Source organism: Periplaneta americana, chromosome 13, assembly GCF_040183065.1.
Source record: "Periplaneta americana isolate PAMFEO1 chromosome 13, P.americana_PAMFEO1_priV1, whole genome shotgun sequence".
NCBI classification, from domain to species: Eukaryota; Metazoa; Arthropoda; class Insecta; order Blattodea; family Blattidae; genus Periplaneta; species Periplaneta americana.
In genome coordinates, this window is record NC_091129.1 from 109,816,002 (window position 1) to 109,837,574 (window position 21,573).

At 33.9% G+C, this 21,573-nt stretch overlaps 1 protein-coding gene across 3 annotated transcripts; it reads left to right on the forward strand.

Annotated features, from left to right (window-relative positions):
* Positions 1 to 4,591: 4,591 nt before the first annotated feature.
* Positions 4,592 to 16,907, forward strand: LOC138712234 (GDNF-inducible zinc finger protein 1-like). Of its 3 annotated transcripts, none has more exons than XM_069843787.1 (9): positions 4,592 to 4,739; positions 4,966 to 5,121; positions 5,218 to 5,401; positions 5,916 to 6,227; positions 7,158 to 7,425; positions 7,897 to 8,094; positions 10,841 to 11,008; positions 11,829 to 12,021; positions 13,052 to 16,907. In XM_069843787.1, the coding sequence occupies exons 1-9, from the start codon at positions 4,602 to 4,604 to the stop codon at positions 13,574 to 13,576; spliced, it is 2,142 nt and encodes a 713-aa protein (XP_069699888.1). In that variant the 5' UTR covers positions 4,592 to 4,601; the 3' UTR covers positions 13,577 to 16,907. The 3 variants fall into 3 exon arrangements, with proteins under 3 accessions (XP_069699888.1, XP_069699890.1, XP_069699889.1); XM_069843789.1 differs by having other exon boundaries at positions 5,916 to 6,218; XM_069843788.1 differs by having other exon boundaries at positions 4,966 to 5,115.
* Positions 16,908 to 21,573: the final 4,666 nt, after the last annotated feature.

Consider the following 21,573-nt stretch of genomic DNA (forward strand, 5'->3'; position numbering starts at 1 on the left):
ATTCCTTAAACTGGTGTTGGTTATATTTAAGTTGTGTTGTCTGTTACCGGAAGTGGAGGGGGAATTGGTGAGAGCTGTGTGTGCGATTGTTTAGGCGGGAATAATTTGAATAAATTGAAAAGTGGATTATTTATGTTAGCTATTTGTTCATTTAGTAGGGGTTTTCCTGAGTTGTGTTCTTTTATGATATGAAATTGTTCAGCTGTGAGCAAGCCCACCGCTTTAGTATCAGCCTAGCATCAAGCACGAGCAGACCAACACGCGGTAAAACTGTAAGTTACTTTTCTTACATAACAGGCATCACCGCTAGCAGTTAACCATAACCAACACCAGTTAAAGGAATTTCCAAATTAACAATTTCAAATATTCTCAATTTCAAATTCATAAATTAATACTTAATCATTGTTACAGACACGCCAGGCGATACTAAATCCATGGACTTGACAACCTTCAATTTGTTTTAACAATACATCTATGGGTACAAATTACAGCAATGCCATTAACTATTATAGAAGTGCCACAACACCACTTTCAGCAAACATAGCCATGTCAACGATACCACGTCTAGCTCAACGCTAATAAACAAGATCACCACAACTGCCTCACTCAACTTCACATCGGCAAACACCGCACAAAAAGTGATCATTAACTTCGTATATTTAGAGTGATGCACAAAATCTATGTGTTTTTATACAGTTTTAAATAGTGGTTTTAAATAGTGTTTTAAATATTGAATGAAACATTTAATTTTAATTTTTAATTTTGATAGTATGTTATACCAACAAATAGTAGGCCTATATAAGAGCTAGGTAATTATTTATTCAATCATGGCAACACTTCATCGATATAGCACAGTACGCACAAAAACATTGATTATTTAAGTTTACGACACATGCACCTAGAGGCTTGGTTAACAATTAGCATTATATATATATACATCTGAAGACGGTACATAAGTACCGAAAACGTTAATGAAAATATGATTTATTAGTTTCTCCATTTATTGTATGATAAGCAAAGGCGGAACACACACACATAATTATAGTCAAACACAAAATTTGTATTAAGAATAATTTCAGAATACCTTTATTTCAATTTCACTTGAGTAAAATATGATTTCTTTATCTCTAATTGGGGTTCTGGCTGATACATATATGATCAGACAGTACATCTTACTTGACGAGCCACCAGCGTGGCTCATTCGGTTAAGGCGCTTACCTGCCGGTCTGAAGTTGCGCTCGGGCTCGGGATTTTTTCCGAAATCTGTGGGGCAAACCACAGATTTATACCCATCGTAATTGAAAGTATTTCAACAAACGGTTTTATTAATTGAATCCTAAAAATTTGAATGCCAAGTAATCTATGGCGAATCCTCGGCCTCATCTCGCCAAATACAATCTCGATATCACCAATCTCATCGACGCTAAATAACCTAGTAGTTGATACAGCGTCGTTAAATAACGAACTAAAAAATCTTACTTGACGATACGTGTCAGAGGAACATCTCATGTCTGATTAATGAACTATGTTTATTAATCAGCGATGTATGCAAAGGAGAGGGAAAGGAACTGGTCACGCTACCCTTTTATCTCTTGGCTTAGTTGCCTCATGAGTGATATCTTATTGGTGTCACTTATGAGATTCCAATCGGTCTTAGTACTTGAATAATAATAATTGAGACAGTGTCAGATGAAGTTCTTGGGTAGCTTAGTTGGTAAGAGAGTTGGTGCGTTCAGCCGAAGGTCCCGGGATCGATATCAGGCCCCGGAACAAATTTTCCCTTGAAATTATTCAAGTCTGCGTCACAGGGAGCTTTACCTGAAAGCTAGATTACATTTAGTACTGTTGATTAATCGTACAAATGATAACAGTGGCAATACAGACAGAGTGTTAAAAAGTATGGGATATTACTCATAACTTCTTAAATTTTAATTTCACGAAAAAAATAAGTTTTATACAAAAGCTGTTGGAGATAAATTATACAATATGATACCAGTGCTCGAAAAAAAGTTAGTTATTCAGGCATATAGAGTGTAACAGTAAACTTGTTCTTTTTTAAAATAGCACCCTATATTAAAATTTACATATTCCGAATCTTTATTAATATAACATTTTTACCTATTCACCCGTTTCATGGCTTTTAACCATTTATTAAACTTGTTTCGTGGACAAATAAGTATGTAAAAAATGTGAGTAGACCATAAAACTGAACAAAACTCTATGACTAACAAAACTTTACCACAGATGCCGAAAATGAAAATCATTCACAGCCAAATAATGTCCCAGTCTATCAAGAAAACAGTATATTGTAGATATGAAAGGGAACAGATCAGTCATGTAACTGTTGTGAGAAAGACAATGGACTGTTTTCGTAATAGGCTGTGAATGGTTCTTATTTTGAGCATTTGTGGTAATAGTGTTTCGTTTAGTTTTATGGCCTACTCAACATGATTTTACATATTTATTTGGCCACGAAACAAGTGTAATAAATAGTTAAAAGACATGAAACCGGTGAATGGGTAAAATTTCTACACATTCATACGTAAAATGTAGTGGAGATTCGGTATATGTAAATTTTAATATAGAGTGCTATTTAAAAAATAAGTTTACTGGCACACCTTATTTGCCCGAATAATTATTTTCGAACATTAATATCATATTATATAGTTTATTTCCAACAACTTTTGTATAAAACTACTGTATTTTTTTAGAAAATAAAATTTAAGAAGATATGAGTAGGCTACGTCTAATATTTCATACTTTTTTAACACTCTTTTATTTCAAAACATCCCAGTCTAAATAACAATATAATTTAAATTTAATTTAATTTTAACAAAAGACACGTCAATTTATATATTGAGGCGAAAATTTAAAACCTGTCTTAATTGCATATTAGGCTTTAATCCTTCATCTCCAACCATCCTCACTTTGAAATTTCAAATAGCACCCCTATCATGTGATACTTAAATTTGAAAGAGTATCAATTATTGTTTATATATCTCAGTCATTTGCTTTCGCATCTTTTGTTTTTCGTCGCCTGACAACCTGGAATGTTGTTACTGTCAGTTGATTGTAGGATGAAAACACAGTTTATTTGGTGTATTTCCTAAATTTAATCAATAGGGATGATTTCTATTCTCTCTTGAAGAGTATACACCATTTTAAAGTAATTCAATACACAGATATAACTATGTATTACTTGAAATACTCAATAAGTCTTTGTAGCTTTATATTCTCTTCAGCTCTAATGAACAATAACAACAATCAAATTTGCAGGTGACGACAGAAAACAAAACATACGAGAAGAAATGAATAAGATATATAAAGAAATTAATACTCTTTCAAATTTAAGTATCACAAGATAGGGGTGCCATTTGAAATTTCAAACTGGGGGTGAAACCTAATAATGCAATAATTAAGACTTGTTTTAAACTCCCCCCCTCAATATCTAAATTGACGTATTTTTTGTTTAATTAAATTCAATTTAAATTATATAGTTATTTAAACTGGAAAGGTCTGATATGAAAGCCATTTATATTTATTTGTCTATTGGGAAGAAATTCGTAAGAACCGCTGGATGAACGACACTCCCATTAATCAATCAATTAATGTTGAGGTTAGTTGGTGCAACCTAGTGACGGAAATTTGTATTACTCAATCATGTAATTTCTGAACAAACTGGTAGATGGCAGGACAATTGTCTTTTTTTTTTTTTTAGGAAACTCTTATTTTTACAGTAACTATTCTGCGGTACGTATTTTGTTGTGTGTTTATCAAAACATACCAAAGAATGCCAAAATATAATCCCTTAAAAACACGCATTTAGAAATATAATAAATTAGGTTATATTTCTCTTTAATATTTCCATAGTCCAGCTTCAAATGTCGGAGCATTGGAGGGAGGGGCAAAGTTTAGCAGAGGCCAAACAATTGCACATAATTTTCTGAATTAAATAGGCCTATGTAAAAACATCCATATAACTATACATGTAACCCTTTAGAAAAGAAGCTTAATAGGTAATAACAATAATTATAGTACTGGTTATATCTAATTTTCGAAAACCACTAACTCTCTCCTCTTAAGTTTTTTCTTGCAACAGTAACAGTAGTAGTACGGTACCGTAAGTAATTGTATAGTAATGTAGCAGTAGTAGTAAGTAATAGTAGTAGAAGTGGTGGCAATAATAATAATAATAATAATAATAATAATAATAATAATAATAATGTTTCTTGTGTAACAATTTCATTATAAAAACATAGTTAAATGAACCATACTTCATTAGAATTAAAGTTCGTATTATTCTGTTTTTACTAAACAAAACTTGAACATTCACAAACTTCTTCAGTCACATTGTTTTCATTTGTTAGAAAGCGAGACAGCTAATGACTTCATTGCTACAAGTAGCTCATTAGAAACCAACTAAACCTATATAATATTTATGACAACTATGTTGATACTGTAGGACATACACTACAATGTGTAAGTAATTTTTTAAAACCAAAGAAAAAAAAATCACCCTATTAACAGAGCAGATTCTATCATGTTTATTGTAGTTCTCCAAATGAATTACAGGTGTCGTTGAAGTAGAGCTTTAAGAGAAAATGGCTCCGTGCGAGAAGTCTATTGCTGATTATTGTCGGCTTTGTGCCGTTGAAGCGAAGAACGGTGTTATTATATATAGTTCTGAAGGCGTTAATTTGTGTCTCGAAGAGAAAATAATACAGTGTCTGAGAATTGAAGTAAGAACAATTGTTGTGGAGGCACACTGCCATTAGAATTTAATAGTGTCATTTAGTATTCTATTCATATTAATTGAATTTAATAAAATTATTGTGTTATATTTGGACAAAAATTTATGGTTTTGCATTGGATCGAATTTACAAGTATTTGAATAAAAATATGACCTGAAGTTTACATTTATCATTTACGAAATAGTGTAAACAATGTCCTTAATTATTTTTTCAGGTTTCGAAGGATGATATGTTACCAAAAAAGGTTTGCAGACCATGTCGAGCACGGTTAGAGGACTATCACAGATTCGCCGAAAGAGCTAATCGAGTACAGCATACTTTAGAACTGCTTATTCAAATGAAGACAGTCGATGTTTCATCTAGGGTACCGGTTTGTGAAAACACCTGTCAATGTTATGTTGTGTATTAGTGGTTAAGTATGTATGTCAATAATAATATGATTTTGTTACGTTTCTTTTGATTAAAGGTAGGAGAAACGCAAAATGAAGACGGAATTGATGTAAAGAATGATCCTGAAGATATCGAAATCAAAGATGAATTACTAGAACTTCCTTTAGATGTTACTTTAGAATCAGAAGGTGACAATCATATTGAAAATAAAGTCATTAGTACTGATGAAGACGAAGAGGATGATGATCAAAGTATACCAGGTGGGTACAAATTATTGGTATGCAAATTAAAAATTAATGCAACTTCATAATGATATGCTTGTTGGAACATTTGTTTAACCTACTTAAATTTTCCATTGATTTGTAGGCTAATTGAAAAATATTTCATAAGGAAAAGAAGAGATTGTTGCTGTTACTTAGTTTTACTAATGTACAGAAGAGAAAGCGATTCTTTTAGTAAAATGATTGATTATAATTTTATTCTTACAACTTTAGCATTGTAATTACTGAAGTATTTGTGTGCACAAGGTAGGAATTTTGGGGACAGAGGGAAGGAAGGAAAACTGTAAACTGAAGTTTATCTCGTATTTTTCATATAGGCTAGTGCCATTAATTTTTTTCTACTCGAATCCATTTTTATGTATATTATAGTTCGCAATACATCTTTCCCTTTTTTTTTTTTTTTAGAAATGAAAGTATTAAAGACTGTTATTAAATATATATTCACAGACCAAGTATAAAATTGACTCTTACAACTGAATTCCACGTGTTTCAGAACTACCTCCATCACCAACACCACCATTGAGAGAGTCAAAACGTGGTAGTGCTAATGAACGATCTATGCGACATTCAAGAAGAAGAAAAATGCTACAACCTAAGAAAACCTCACACCAACAGTCAGCATTAGTGAGGAGAAGAGGGCGTCCTCGTCGGAATATACCAAGGCCTCCTCCAAGTTCTGAAGAAGAAAGTGAAGATGACGTTAAAGAAGAAAAAATGGAAGAAGAAGGTGATGAAGATGCTGAAGATTTGGAGAAAATTGATCCTCATGAAATCGATGAGCTCAACGTCTTCAAAGGTAGTACCGGTAATAGAAAGATCATACATAACAATAGCGAATATTATTAGGTTAAGTACTATTCAAAGGTGCCATAGTAATCAGAAACATCATACCGGTATATAAAAGTAAAGGATAGGCCTATGATTAGATTAAGGGTTTTTCAAAAGTAGTAATCAGAAAGATAATATATAAAAGTAGCGAGTATGATTAGATTGAAGGTGAGGACAAACATTACTGTGCCTGTCAGGACTGGAGACTGGCTGAGTGATGACTGTCATCCGGTTGATGAATTGCACAGTTAAATTAAATACATCTGTTCACATATCACCGGGCGAGAATAGTTTTGTTTATTTTTCAAGGTAACAGTTTAGAAAGTTTTCACCAATTTGCAAGTTTGGAGATTACTTGTGTGCGTATTTTGATCATGGCTTTTGAACTAACCAACATCTTTTTGACTACACAAGAATATGGATAACTGTGTAACCACTTCTTTTCACACTTTTCTGCCTACTTCTTACTACGTTCTCCTTTTCTTACTCTAATGCATATCACAGATATTACCGGTTCCAAAAGCCACTATAATTCCTTCAGGAAGCATTTTATCTATTGCAGTAAGAGTGCTATAATTTCTAATTCACTGTTACGAAAATTAGCCAACATTTTTCCCGTCTGGTTACATCATGATTTCGAAGCAGATTTGCATAACTTCCGAGTCATGCCAGTGCAGTGGCTGGAACATGGATGAGTTCCGGACAAGTCTATGGTTTCCTAATGAATGGACCAAGACATGGCCGGATGACAGCCCTGATATAGCCTGGTAATGTGTGTCCCAACTTCAAATATTATTCAGAAGTTAATCAGAAAGATCATTACAAGTAGTACACTATTACATTCCTAGTAATACTACTTGTAATTTGTCTAAAATTAAGGTACTAACGATCATATTTTTATTTGTAGGTCTCAGGGATGAGGAAGAAGAGGGAGAAGATGAAGAAATTGATGAGGAAGCAGATAAAAATGCTAAAGAAGAATGGAAAACACATTGGGGTATTAAGTGTAACCAGTGTGAACAAATTTTTCCATTTAAATCGCAGTTTGATAGACATTATCGTAGTTCTTATGACAAGAAACCCATATACACATGTTCTTACTGCAACAAAACAATGGAAAAGTATTCAACTTTCAGGTCACATTGTTACCGACATGTCACTGAGGGCAGATATAGGTGATTATTTTTGTACTAAAATGTTAACTTGTGTTTGACAAATTCTGCAGATAGAAATTTTGCTACAAAACATTTACTGTGAAAACAGATGTGACATTTTCCTGAACTAGGCTCTGTGTTTATATATAATATACAAGCTTATAATTAATATTTCATAATAAGAGATGGAATTTGTTACTATGCAAGTTTATTGTGTGTGTTTTATTTTCTCAGTACTCAGTGTGCTGAGTTTTAAAATTAAAATTAACTAAGCAGTTACATATTATTTTGTGATACTATTTTCTCCTTTAATATCTGTGACTAATGTAAAAAGTTATTGAAATCGTTTGTTTTCATATTAGATGTGAATGCAGTATCATATGTACTGATTGGCTGTTTACCTCTCACCCTCTTCTGTAAAGTGTCGTGACCTTTAATGTTGCTGTACACACAATGCAATGAATATTAATAGATATATTGATTCTTACACAGGTGTGAATATTGTCAAAAAGGCTTTAGTTTGCGAAGTATGCTTCATGTACATATCCTAGCCAAACATACGACAGTGAAACCATTTATTTGCGAAGAATGTGGTAAAGGTTTTGTAACCCGGCCTGGACTCAATATTCACCTCAAAAAACATAAAACTGATGAAAAAATAGAATATCCATGTGGAGAATGTGGGAAAGTGTAAGTATGATTATATTTTAATAGTTACATCAAATTTACGGTATTTGAAGAATGATTGCAAGACAACATGAAGTATAAGTAGAGGTGTGAAATTATAGCATTAATTATATGTATGGATTATAGTGGATTTTATGTTGTCAGCAAACAGCTGGATACATTAAGAAGATTGATTGATAACTTACTTCATTTTTTCCTCCACACCTGTGGAGTAACGGGCAGCTCGTCTGGCTGCGAAACCAGGTGGCCCGGGTTCGAATCCCGGTCGGGGCAAGTTACCTGGTTGAGGTTTTTTCCAGGGTTTTCTCTCAACCCAATACGAGCAAATGGTGGGTAACTTTCGGTGCTGGACCCTGGACTCATTTCACTGGCATTATCACCTTCATATCATTCAGACGCTAAATAACCTAGATGTTGATACAGCGTCGTAAAATAACCCAATAAAAAAATAAAATAAAAAATAAATACTTCATTTTCTCTTCCACTCATGTTCCCTTTAAATGTATCTTTGTCACCTCTCATTCACCAGCCTATCTATCTAATATTTCCCCACTTCTCCATTACTGGCCCTCACACTTACAACCTTCCTTCACTTCACTTCACTTGTTATTGATATCCTTGTTCTCCCTATTATCTACTTTTGCTTATATTTTCTCCCACTACACCAACTCCTTAACACATAATGTTTCTTCTTACTATTCACTCCTCTTCCTTCATCATTGTTCCCTAGATCCATTCCATTTTTCTTCGCTTGCCTTGTCGCTGTTTTTACCTGACTCCACAACTCTTGTACTTGCCTTGGAATCGCTCCCAGATGCTGACTGAACAAATTCTGACGCGTTTGTAGAATTCTGCTACATGTTTATATTTTCTCTTTATCAGATGACGTCACTGGCTTCTCTCGATTGCTTAAGGTTACTTCTTTCCGCATTCCATGTCTAACTGTTGAACTCCGAGGTGTGCTTACCTTGCTATTTTCATTAATGTTGCCCAAGCTGATATCAGTTCCAATGCACATCGATACTAATTCCCTAATTTTCTCCTTTAGGACTCTTCTATTCCTCTCCATTTCTTCCAAATCTACTTCCAGCTCCTTATTGCTTTCGAGACATTCTTCTACACTAAAGATCAAGTTGTTAATCTTTAATTTGTCTCTACATAGTCTTGCAAATTGACCTCTTTTCCTAGCTTCTTTCTTTCTTTCTTTCAGAAAAAGGACCAAATCTCGTCTTCTGCTCCTTACTTCGTAAGACCAGTCATTGTCTATTCTAATGGAAGTGTTCCCTAGCGACCTTCTGTTTCTCATGATCTTATCCTTCGTTATCATGCTCTTGAATTTAATTAGTATAGGTCTAACTTGATCTGGATTACGATTTAGATTTCTTCTCCCTATTCTAAATACTTCTACAATTTGTCCGTCACTCAAATCAATTCCAAAACACTTCTATTACCTTCTCGTATGTTTCACCTCTATGTTCCTTCTCATTTTCTTCTACTCAAAAAAAAAAAAAATATCAAGTTCTTTCTCCTCTAAGTGCTCCCATTTGCTTTTCAAACCTTCATTTTCGTATTGGATTTCTTCCATCTTCTTCTTCATCTCCACTATGATCTCCTTCAATGCTACTAAATCTTGTTTCATTTCAATATACTCTATTTCACTCATAGGTAATGTCTTTGGTACACTTACTTTCTCTGACTTGCACAAATGAACCTCCACACTCGGCTGCTTGCTTAAGACTCATTTTCTAGTGTATAGTATCTTAAGATTTTATAGAATAACCCTCTAAAATAGAATGTTCCGGAAATGATTAGTGAATGGTAGTACAGCAGTACAGGAACATCCTCGAAGGTAAAGTTTGTTTTTTTGCTAAATTACCAAAAAAGGGGCTGATTCTGTTAACTGCCTAGGGGTCCTGAGTCTCTTTGTATGGGTCAGCATTGGTGACAACACATTTTGTTGTAATAGTGTAACACTAAATGAATGTTCGTGTTTAAATTCAGTGGCAACCAGCAGTCCTGTAATTTAAAAATCAGCAATCGAAATATTAAAAACAGTTTCTGCCTCCCTTACCTCCGTCCATGTCAGAGGATATCAGAGTTACACTCTCTGGTCAACTTGCTCTAAAAGCAGAGATCAGTATTGCACATGCACAATTCACAGTATGTCAGACTCCACAAAAATGAAAAAAGATTTTGTATTCTCCAAAATTGCTTTTATTTCACTGAAAATACAATTTATCGTGGTAATAATTATTTTAGCATTAATGCACAATAATGAAACTAGCTTCAAAAGGTTGCAGTTATGATGAAATGTAAAGAAAACTGAAAAAAGAGCAAAAAGCATGCTTCTTACTTTTATTGCGTTTATTGCAATTACGATATTTTCATGCCTCTAAGTATGAGACATGTATAAAATTCTGATATTAAATTCATTGACAAGTTACGAATTTTGGATTAGTAATACGGTACTTTATGGAATAGTGACATTGGAACATGTGATGTACTAGATAATTAAGATTACGAGTGAGTTACGAGATTATCTTCCGATTAAACAAAAAAAGATTTTTTTTTTTTTAATTTAGATACGAGGTTTTCATTCTTAGCCAACAATATATTATGTACAAAGTAGTAATTTAGTTGGCCATTAACTGGTATGATATTGTTTATAAATAAATTAATTGTAAGATTGTAATGACCTTTTTTATATCAAAACAATTCTGTTCACATGCATTTTTACTTGTCTTTTTAGACTTCATACGAGAGGAGGACTTACAGCACATCAGAATGTTCACAAATTGGGTCGTAGGTTTATGTGTGATGTATGTGGAAAGACCTTCACGCAGAAAGTAAATATGCAACAGCATGTGAAGCACCATACTGGCGAACGTCCTTTTGCCTGCGAGAAGTGTGGAAAATGGTAAGAAAATGATGGTGGAAGTTGAATTTCCATAAAAAGATGTTTGAGTTCGTAGCGATGTAAAAAAGTGTTTCTTTCATAGACACAAAGCACAGAACACCTATTTGTTCATTGAATGTGGTTCATGATTCTCATTGATCACAGAGTTTATTTATGCTAATCTAAAAAAAAAAAAAATGTTTATCTCAGTTTGTAAACTACATTCGTCTAAATTTTAAGCTTGACAGAATGTGAAAATTTGACATATGGTGGTAACCAAATGAACACCCAAAATAGTCTTCCTCTAATGTGATCAGATTTGTCAGGAATAGGTCAACTGTAGTTTTCTTAACTTTAGTTATTTTTCTAATGAGTGATTAGTTTCTTTACCTGAGAGTAAGTAGGCTTAATGTGCATAAATTACACGAAATTTATCATTAGAGATTACAGTCAACTCCGTAAAATTCGCAAATTACCTGCAGAATTTTCTATTATTTAAAGTCTAATAAAATTTACTCTGGTGGGTTCAGTTACTAAAATACGCTTCAAAATCAACTGCAAGATGTGAAACAGTTCAAACATTATACTATTGTACAGTACAGCAATAGGATATAATATTAAAACGAGAAATACAAGTTTTACAAAATATCATTTAACAAAAATAATGTCATCTTTTAAAGATATGAAAAGCAACAGTATAGCTGGATTGTATTGAGAAGACAAGAGCCAGTGATACATATCTGTCAGTCCTTAGTGCCATTGCACAATTAACTGCATGAAGTAAATATTTATAGTTTTAATTTAAAATTTTATAATTCGAGATGAATTTCTTTTGCTACAGCTTTGCAGAAAAGTCGCATTTAAACCGACACTATAGTTTCCATAGTGAAAAGCGTCCATTCCAGTGTACAATATGCCTCAAGATGTACAAAACTGAGCGCTGTCTAAAAGTGCATGCCATGGTCCATGCTGAAGCGAGACCATACGTCTGCACATACTGCAACAAGGGGTTCCTGAGTACCACAAAACTGAAGGTATGTTGTAAAATAAGTAGTAATACATTGCTAGGATTGTTACATTTTATGTCAGTTTATATTGTAATGTAATGTAACTACACTATTTCATGCAGTCTTCTTTTCTCAAATATGATGATATTTTTGTTTTATATTCTCTTAGACAGTATATCTGTACCTACATAATTTTACTCGATGAAACATTTAAAGGTATGTTTCCGCAAGTAAGAAAGTTGCAGAAATGTGTTTGACTGGGTAGTTGCAAAGATTTTATTCCATAGAAGTGAGCATTTCCATTTGCAAAACATTTGTGGATTAGTAAGATGGATTTTGATACAGACAGATACTATTCTATTATTTACTTATTTATGGCTAACCCAGAGGTTCATTGCCGCACTCACAAGAGTCACTTCTTTAAGACTGTACATTAGGATGCATAAAAATAAAAAATTATTAATCTTCCTCAGCTTGGTGAGGTTACCAAAGACAAAGAATGTTAAACAGTAACATTTAAGATGTGACATTAAAAATGTCTTACAAGAAGTTTGTTTACAATAAACTGAAATTTACAGTAGGTAATGTTTTAAAATAATTAAAATTTGCAGTAAAATAAAAAAACAGATAAAAAATAGAATGAGAAAATTCAACTGTAATTTGAATTGAAGTACAAGTGTTGCCATAAAATCAAAGCTATCATAGAAATTTCCTTAATTGTTGTTGACAGAATGAGACGAATTGTTTTGTTATGGTCCCTCTTGCACGCACCATTAATCTGATGACTTCTATATCCCTGAGTTTATATGATGTTTGAGGAGGCTCAGGAGACGGAGGGTCATACTGAAATGCGGTCCTTGGGACTTCAACAGTCATCCCCATAACAAAAATGTTGGCACAATAAGCCTCATGCCGTGGTGCAGGTATTCAGACTCTCCTCAGAAGGGGGGGGGGGCAATGATGTTCTGTAGCCATTCGAGAAATAAATCACTGTATTATATGTGAAATATTTTTCACACATACTAATTCCAGTTGTTTCATTGTCACAATTTTGCAGCAACATTATAACATCCACACAGGAGAGCGGCCATATGCCTGCAAGTATTGTGAACGCACTTTTACGAACTATCCCAACTGGTTGAAACATACTCGGCGTAGACATAAAAGTGACCCTCGTGGTGGTGGAATGGGTGCATCTCGAGTAGTTGTACAGAATCAGGGAGGACAGCATCAAGGATTAATTTCAATACAACAAGAGGAAGTCCCACAGGAAGACGGAAGAGGAAGTGTTAACTGCCACACTCCACAGTCACAGCATGCTCCGGCGCACGTGATACCAGTGGCTTGTCTGGCAAACAATGCAAACGCGAATGCGAATTCTGATATGAACTTGATGGCACAGTATCCTCATCAGTCCCAACCTCAGCCTCAACAGCCACACCCAGCTCACCAGACTCATCATCAGTCCATGGCCGCGGAATCGAGAATGCAACCTACACTACCTCTGACCCAGGTACAAGTGTATCCCGAGCATATGATGGCCATTCCCATATCCCATCATACCCATATGCTGCCTCTGTGATGGTGTGATACGCTCGAAAATAAATAAAATAAACTAAACAAGTTGACAAGCAGCATAAAAATTTGCAGGGAGTTAGCTTATACTTATGTGTAAATAAAGAATCATGTACAAGAATGGACTTGTTTTCTAAGGTCATGAATTAGTTTTAAGTAACATAGTCACATTTATGTATAGAGACGAAGTGTTTGATATATGGACTTGGAAATAAGACACGTTCAGTGTTCAACATTGACACAACTAGTAGACTGGTGTATTCTACAACATATGTCAAACTAAACTTATTTCATTAGCATAATGTTTTTATACAATTTTGCATACATAAAAGTGTGAATGTGTTATGTGTATATTATTACATTTTGATGATTGCATAAAAATGAAGACTGGAAAAACTGAATCACTGACTGAACCAATTGGATCTCTTCATGAAACAAGACTGTAAATATTTATGTGATACAGTAAAAGAATTGTACTAATTAGGTAGATAATCCTATTTGCTTTTTGTTTAAGAATTTTCCTGAATTTAAGCAATTAACTTCAATTAGTACTTTGTGTCGTTTATTTTGCTATGATTGAATTTGACTATATAAATGAATAGCTTTTAAAGAAAAGATATATTGTACTGTAAGACTAAAAATATTTACATTCTTCTTACACGTTTTGTTGGTATTATATGTGAATGGATAGCAAGAGTGCAGCCTGCTCCAGTATTTGCTTAGTTACGTAATTTAATCCACTGACTTATTTCAGAGAAATAAATTCATGCATTCCTGAGACCTACATGTGCATGAGTGAATGTGTGCATGTGAGGCTCGTGCACGGGTTTCAGTTCTAATTATCATCTTTTCACATATTTTGTAATTTGAATTTATGTACAGTGTGAAGACTTTGGCATCCCAGAATATTAGAGCCATCTCTTAGCTATACCCATATATAATCTACATCTGTGTGGTGGACAAACTTATTTTCTGTAAAAATCAATACACATAATGTGTCACAGATTGCTGGCCATTCTGACAATATTTGTAACAAGAAACGTTTATGTTCGAGGCTCAGATGATTAAACATTACGAAAATTTCAACATCTGACATCACTTGCTTAGCAACGGATTGGACTCTTGCATTTATATGTTTATTAGAGGGAGAGACTTACTTTCTTGCATGAATTATATTTATATCTCATATCGTAGATGCTGGCTAGTCAAAAAATCAATTCAGATGAAACACAGTAATTCCATTGTAAATACTTGTACAGATATATAGTAAATATTCAGTAAGCAAATAAAGGAAAAATAATCATCAATAATTAAAAAAAGGTAATGATAAAGGTAACCCCAAGTGTATGCAATCAAGATTCTGGGGATGTCTTTTTTGACCTTGGCACTAGAATAAGGTCTTGTGGTCAGTGCTTCACTCAGATTGCCTTTAACCCCAGGAAAGAATCAGTACTCAATTTGATAGATGGCTGAGGTAACCTTGGAGCCATTCTGGAAATTTTGGATTGAGAAAAATTCCGTTGCAACCTGGGATTGAATCCAGGACCTTCCAGTCCATACCCAATTACCAATGGAGCTACCTGACCGCCGGTGATTACAATGCAACACATAAATCACATTACATTTTTTTCACTCTCAATCATATTCATGTTGTTTAGTCAATTGTCCAATGACAGGTTGGAACCTCATATATGACACTAATAAGGCATCATTCATGAGGGAATTAAGCCAGGAGATAGTGGGATAGGGGGGCTAATTATATTCATAATTTTTATAAATAACCATATTATTTTTTATCCCCCACCCATGGCAGGGCATTATTCGCCTTGACTCTGTGAGCAGGCTCATAGATGTCACTAATGCCCAGAAGCATAGACCACTTGGTTCGCCAGAGATTATCCCAAGTGCTCCACATTACATTCGTAATGAATGATAATGGAAAATTATTGGGATATCACAAGGGAACTGGAGTACCCAGAGAAAACCCTTATGTTGCCTGAGTCATGGGCATGCCCAACACAAGTTACAATGTAGGGTAGAGTGGGATTTTAACCCAGGCTCCCTGGCTTATAAGCCCAGCACATTAGCACTGAGCCACTGTGGTGTTTCCTTAAAAATGCAACTTGTAATAACACCCAATGAGAGCATAAACGTTTCACGCAATTACGAGGATTTTATGAATCATTTATCACTTTTTATCCAATTATAGTCTAGGTCTTCTTACTTTATATCCTAACAGCGAAATTTAACTATTTCCATCCTATTTCTACATGTGCCAGTGGAGTATAGTGATTTCCTAGTTGTCAGGTAGAATTTTCTTTTACCAACTTTGTCAGCAAGCCAGAAACCTCTGCCGACATTTTGGGATCTTGTCTCTATGCTGCGTAACAGCAGACATTATCACCCAAGAAGCTTAATAACCAACACACTCTATGAAAAAGGTCTCACAGTGTACAAAGAAGTCCATGGAATTGCTGTAGCATCAGCTGTATCAACATGATAGCCATTTCACCAGGCATTTCTGCCATCATCATTATTGATCTTACTGTGTTGTTCAAGTCCCATGCTAATCAACCAGAAGAAGTTAACGCTGAGAAGTCTGGTATCTATACGCCAACTCCCATACCACAAAGAAAAATATAATCTGTCTAACGTCACAGTTCAAGGCCTGCTCGTTGGTGCAAGAGGTACCATCCCACATGCAACTCAGCACTTTCTGAAGGCTATAGGAACTACGAAAAGACTTGAACAGTTGGTGTTAACCGCCTTGAAGGGGTCACTCGTCATTTGAAGCAATCATCTATACCAAACTATAACTTAACACATCAGTGCATGTTGCATTTTAAGAATGTTTTTATTCTATGTATATTATATTTACTTGATTAGAAGCAGCATTGTATGGGGCAGAAACACGAACATTACGACGAAGTGAAAAGAAATGACGAGAAGCATTTGAAATGTGGATATGGAGAAGGTTGGAGCATGTGAAATGGACAGACAGAATAAGGAAGGAAGGTGTGCTAGAAAAATGGTTGAAGAAATAATAACACTGAAATTGATCAGGAAGAGAAAAAAAATTGGCAGGGTCGCTGGCTAAGAAGAAACTGGCCTCTGAAGGATGCACTGGAAGAAATGGTAAATGGGAAAAAAAGTTCAGGCCAGAAGAATATATCAGATAATTTAGATAACATTAATATACATGGTTCATATGCAGAAACTAAGAAGGGAGAAAATAGGAAAGATTGGAGATTGCTGGGTTTGCAATGAAAAACCTGTTCTTGGATAAAAAACAATAAATGAATGATTATACTCTGTCTTATGGCAGACCATGAAATGCATGGTAAGTTTAAATAAATAATGAATATTAAAGTTTTTGCATTTTTTTTTTTCAAGAAGACATCCATTATCTATATGAATTAAAACCAACCCAGGACAACCAATGCCATATTCAAAATCAAGTCCACACCTGTGGAGTAACGGTTAGCACGTCTGGCCGCGAAACCAGGCGGCCCTGGTTCGATTCCTGGTTGGGACAAGTTACCTGGTGGAGGTTTTTTTCTGGGGTTTTCTCTCAAGCCAATATGAGCAAATGCTGGGTAACTTCCGGTGCTGGACTCCGGACTCATTTCACCTTCATCTCATTCAGACGCTAAATAACCTAAGATGTTGGTAAAGCGTCATAAAATAACCTATTAAAATAAAAAAAAGAATTCTAAATCAACACCACAAAGTTATCCTAAAAGTATTCTAATATAATTTACAAATTTAGTGTTAATTTGTAAATCCCCGAACTTCAGTTTGGCCACGTGATAGGATGCTTGAGATTGTGCAAGTAGGAAATAGTACTGGTACATGATGCAGAAAGAAAACTACGATCATTAGAATTTCGATAGTAAATGATGTTAGTAGAATGGACAGTAGTTGAAGACATTGATAATGCTCCACTATGTTGGTGTTTGAAACAAGGACTATCATTCTCTTCAGAAAATTCTAGTATAATGAAATTACTTCATATTATTATTCTCTTTCCTATACATGTAGTATATGCAAGAAACTGGAAAAGGTCATATTAAAAGAGGCAGCTTCTCATAAGAGTGCAAGTCAGTGGGTTAAAATAAAACTTCTCCTTGATTTACTGAATGGAAAATATTTATATGCATTAAATTGTATTATGAAAAACATTTCAGATGGAAAAAGAATAGACTATTTTACCAATTATATTATTGCTGTTACATTTTTTTCTCTCAGTCTGTCCTTACAGTGCAGTCATAATGAGTTGTTGATGGATAGTAGGTGGAATTGTGGTGAGGAAATGGCATACCCCAGAAAATCTGCCTCAACATAGAGATTTTTTCACTACAAATTCCATTTCAACTCTACCAAGATTTCAAAGCAAAACAGAAATAGTGCAATGCATGAAAATTTCAGGAGTGAGAGCTGGACTCTTTCTACATTAAGGAATATTGTAAATCCTGATTGATTTTTTAAAACTTCATATATTCTTAATGTGTCCTTTTTGTTGCAGAGAAAAGAAAAATTACAATTACAATGGAAAATAAAAGAGATATTTCGAAATCTTAAAGATTTCATCCTATCATTTTATTATGCAGATGGGAAAAGCATATTATTTCTTAATAAAAGTGATTCTTTTGTAATTTATTTTTGCACCTTGACCAACATTACATAACAATGAATTGTATTACATAAAAAAAAAAAAAGAAAAATTGTATCGAATATCCTGCCATTAAATTTTTTACTGGCATCTTGTATATATTTCAGTATTGTTTACTTCCTTATTTATGACCCAACTTGACTCGTTTGATAGATTGTATATTGCATTGCCACTGACAGTATTCCTCTCAGAACACATTGCAACAAATGAACTGTAATGTGAATCTTTATCATAACGAATGAAGTATAAAATGTCTCATTCAGTCATTTAAATTTTTTCTTTAATTTAATTTTGTGTAGTAATTACATACCGGTAACGTACAATTTTCTCCAAATACAAGACAAGGGTTACTTAAAATGTACATTGTTTCAGTTATCCTCGAGTTTTCATAAAGATACATTATGTCTTTCTATTTTCGTCAATCTTCTCTTTAATGTAAGCAATAAAAAAAGAGAGTAACAAACAAATCTGGCAAGTGTTACACTACACAGAAAATGTGTACTGTTCTGTATATACACTCTTTAACACAATGCAGATTCTATCAGAAAACCTTGTCAGTAATTCAAATGATAAAAAAGTATTTCAGATGACAAAGGTTATGAAACCACCGACTGTGGGTGTATACAATCAATTTGCAAGAGAACCATAACTGCTATAGAGAATTAGAACCATAAAACTCAAAAATAGATCAGGAACTACTAAAGCACAGAAAATTAACGATGGAATTTCAACAGTTAAAAACCGAAGTGAACTTTATTGAGTCATTTGTAACCAAAAGTGAGCCACTGGAAACCAACCAACTATAATGACCATATACAAAACATAGAAATACAAAGAATTGCAGCATTTCTTTCTTTTACACAGAGGACTATATTAGGGTTGCTATGTCTAATAAATATATATCTGAGACATTTTATAATTACCTATTAGAAAAATCAAATGTAATTGTCTGTGTAGAAAATTATTAAATGTTAAATTAACTTCTTAAAAGTTATAATTCACAACTGTTTTAATGTGCTGAAATAAACATCTTGATACCTTTCCAGAACCTACAGATGTGTGTGAAGCAAGTTTAGACATTCTAGTTTTAATTTGATCAGAAATGTCTAATGCTACATGACCAATTGAAAGCATTGCACTATATATTGAACAAAACATCGTTTCACTAACATCACTTTTAAATTCTTTCTTATAAGGAAATTAACTTGACAATGTCTGTAAACTGACATTTGTGTGTGGAGGTAAAGAAGCATGCCAGAAAAGGGATAACGAAAGAAAATTCGCACGATATAAGGGTTATTAAAAAGTCCTGCACAAAAGACGAACTTAGTTCTTAGTGCAGATAGCAAAAACTGGAAAGAGGGGGAATACTGTATTGTTGGAAATGTATAGTTTTCAATCTAATGTGCTTGAATTTTCATTGCTCCATTGAGGCTGTACACTGGTATGAGCCTCAATGAGAACAGAAAATGCGCTGTTGCCACATGCTTAGTCCTTAAGTGAACATTCACGTTATCACAGTCACCATAATGTACTGGGTAAATTACGAATTGATGACGATAATTATCATTGTTACCAATACAATTTCAAGAAAAATTGCCCAACAAAAATGAAGTTCTTCTAAATTCTGATGCTATCAATGTAAAGAAATGTTTATCACTGTCAGAAATGAAGGAGGTGTACACCTTTTGCTAGTAAAATTTAGTAAAATCCAAAATATAATTCTACATAATATCCTGAACTAATTTAGAGCTAGAATTTGATATAGTGATTACATAATACTTCTAGATTAATAAAAAATTTTTAGATTAAAGAAAACTTTTATATTATTAAGGGTAATTATGTTTTTAAATTGGGATTGACGCAATTTGTGCAGGAAAAATTGGTTTCCCTGATATCTTGTACAATTTGGAATGCTTTTTAATGCTTTCTTCTCTATTTTATTCATAATGAGTGTGTTAAGAAATCCTGTCTCTATCAGTCGAATAGAATAAACAAATACTTTTCTGTGAATTTCTTTTGCCATGAATTATAAAATTTATTTATTTTTTTTTTTACATAAAGAATTATTAGTGAAAATATAATTTGAAACGATAAAACAGTGCTAAAGGCAGTGTTTGTTAACACACTCATGAATAAAATACAGATGAAAGCATTAAAAATATTCAAAATTATACAAGATATCAAGGAAACCAATTTTCCTTGCACAAATTGCACCCTTCCCCAAATTAAAAATATAATGAATCTTAACAATAAAAGTTTTTTTGGCTTCTAAAAATTGTTTATTACTCTAGAAATATTGTTTAATCACTATACCGAATTCCAATACAAAATTAATTCAGGAGAAATTAAGAAATTAAATTTTACTAAATGTATACTAGCAAAAGGAGTACATATCCCATAAAAAAAAACACTAAATCTTTCATATCGCCAGCATTGGGCACCTGAAACTGGCGTTACGTGCACAAGTGTGTCTGATAGGTGTGGGATTCAGTACCTCACAGCAAAGAGCAGTTGCAGTGGCATGTGCTTCAATTTGTCATTGTACATGTGACAATGGCATTTTCCATCTCATTGAGACTCGTACCAGTATAGAGCCTCAATTCTGTATTTTAAGTTGAAAATTCAAGCACACTAGACTGAAAACTACACATTTTCAACAACTTTTCTCTCTTTACATGTTTCGCTATCTGCACTAATAAAGGAGTTTGCCTATGGCACTGGACTCTCGAATCACTCTATATATCGAACAAAACATTATTAATTTCATTATAATTAGCTTTAAATTCAATACTGTAGAAGAAAATTCACTTGATGATGTCTGTAAACTGATATTTGTCTGTACAGATAAAGAAACATGCAAGAAAAGGGATAATGGAAGAAAATTGTATAAAATCGGCCACGCCGTGGCATCATGGTCTAAGGCATCCTGCCTAGGACTCGCGTTATGGAATGCGTGCTGGTTCGAAATGGGGGAAGAAAGTTTCTCATGAAATTTCGGCCAGTGTATGGGACCAGTGCCCACCAGCATTGTGATGCACTTGGAGAGCTACGATAGGTAGTGAAAATCCGGTTTCGAAAACGAGCTATAACAGCTGGGTGGATCATTGTGCTAACCACACAATACCTCTATTCTTGTTGGATGATCGTCCACCTCTGCTTCGGCATGTGGTGTGAGGCCAGCAGCCGGCTGGTCGGTCTTGGACCTTCATGGGCTATAGCGCCATGGATTTACTTTATATCGAACAGAACACTGTTTCACTATCATTATCTTTCATTTCTTCCACTTTACGATTGGATGTAAATAAACATGCAAGAAAGAAAATAATGAA

What these genes read in the sequence shown, in the direction of transcription:
- LOC138712234 (XM_069843787.1), top strand. Translation starts at nt 4,602, where the DNA reads ATGGCTCCGTGCGAGAAGTCTATTGCTGATTATTGTCGGCTTTGTGCC. An exon ending in CGTCTTCAAAGGTAGTACCG is followed by an intron (nt 6,228 to 7,157) that starts GTAATAGAAAGA and finishes TTTTATTTGTAG; the next exon opens with GTCTCAGGGATGAGGAAGAA. An exon ending in TGAGTACCACAAAACTGAAG is followed by an intron (nt 12,022 to 13,051) that starts GTATGTTGTAAA and finishes ACAATTTTGCAG; the next exon opens with CAACATTATAACATCCACAC.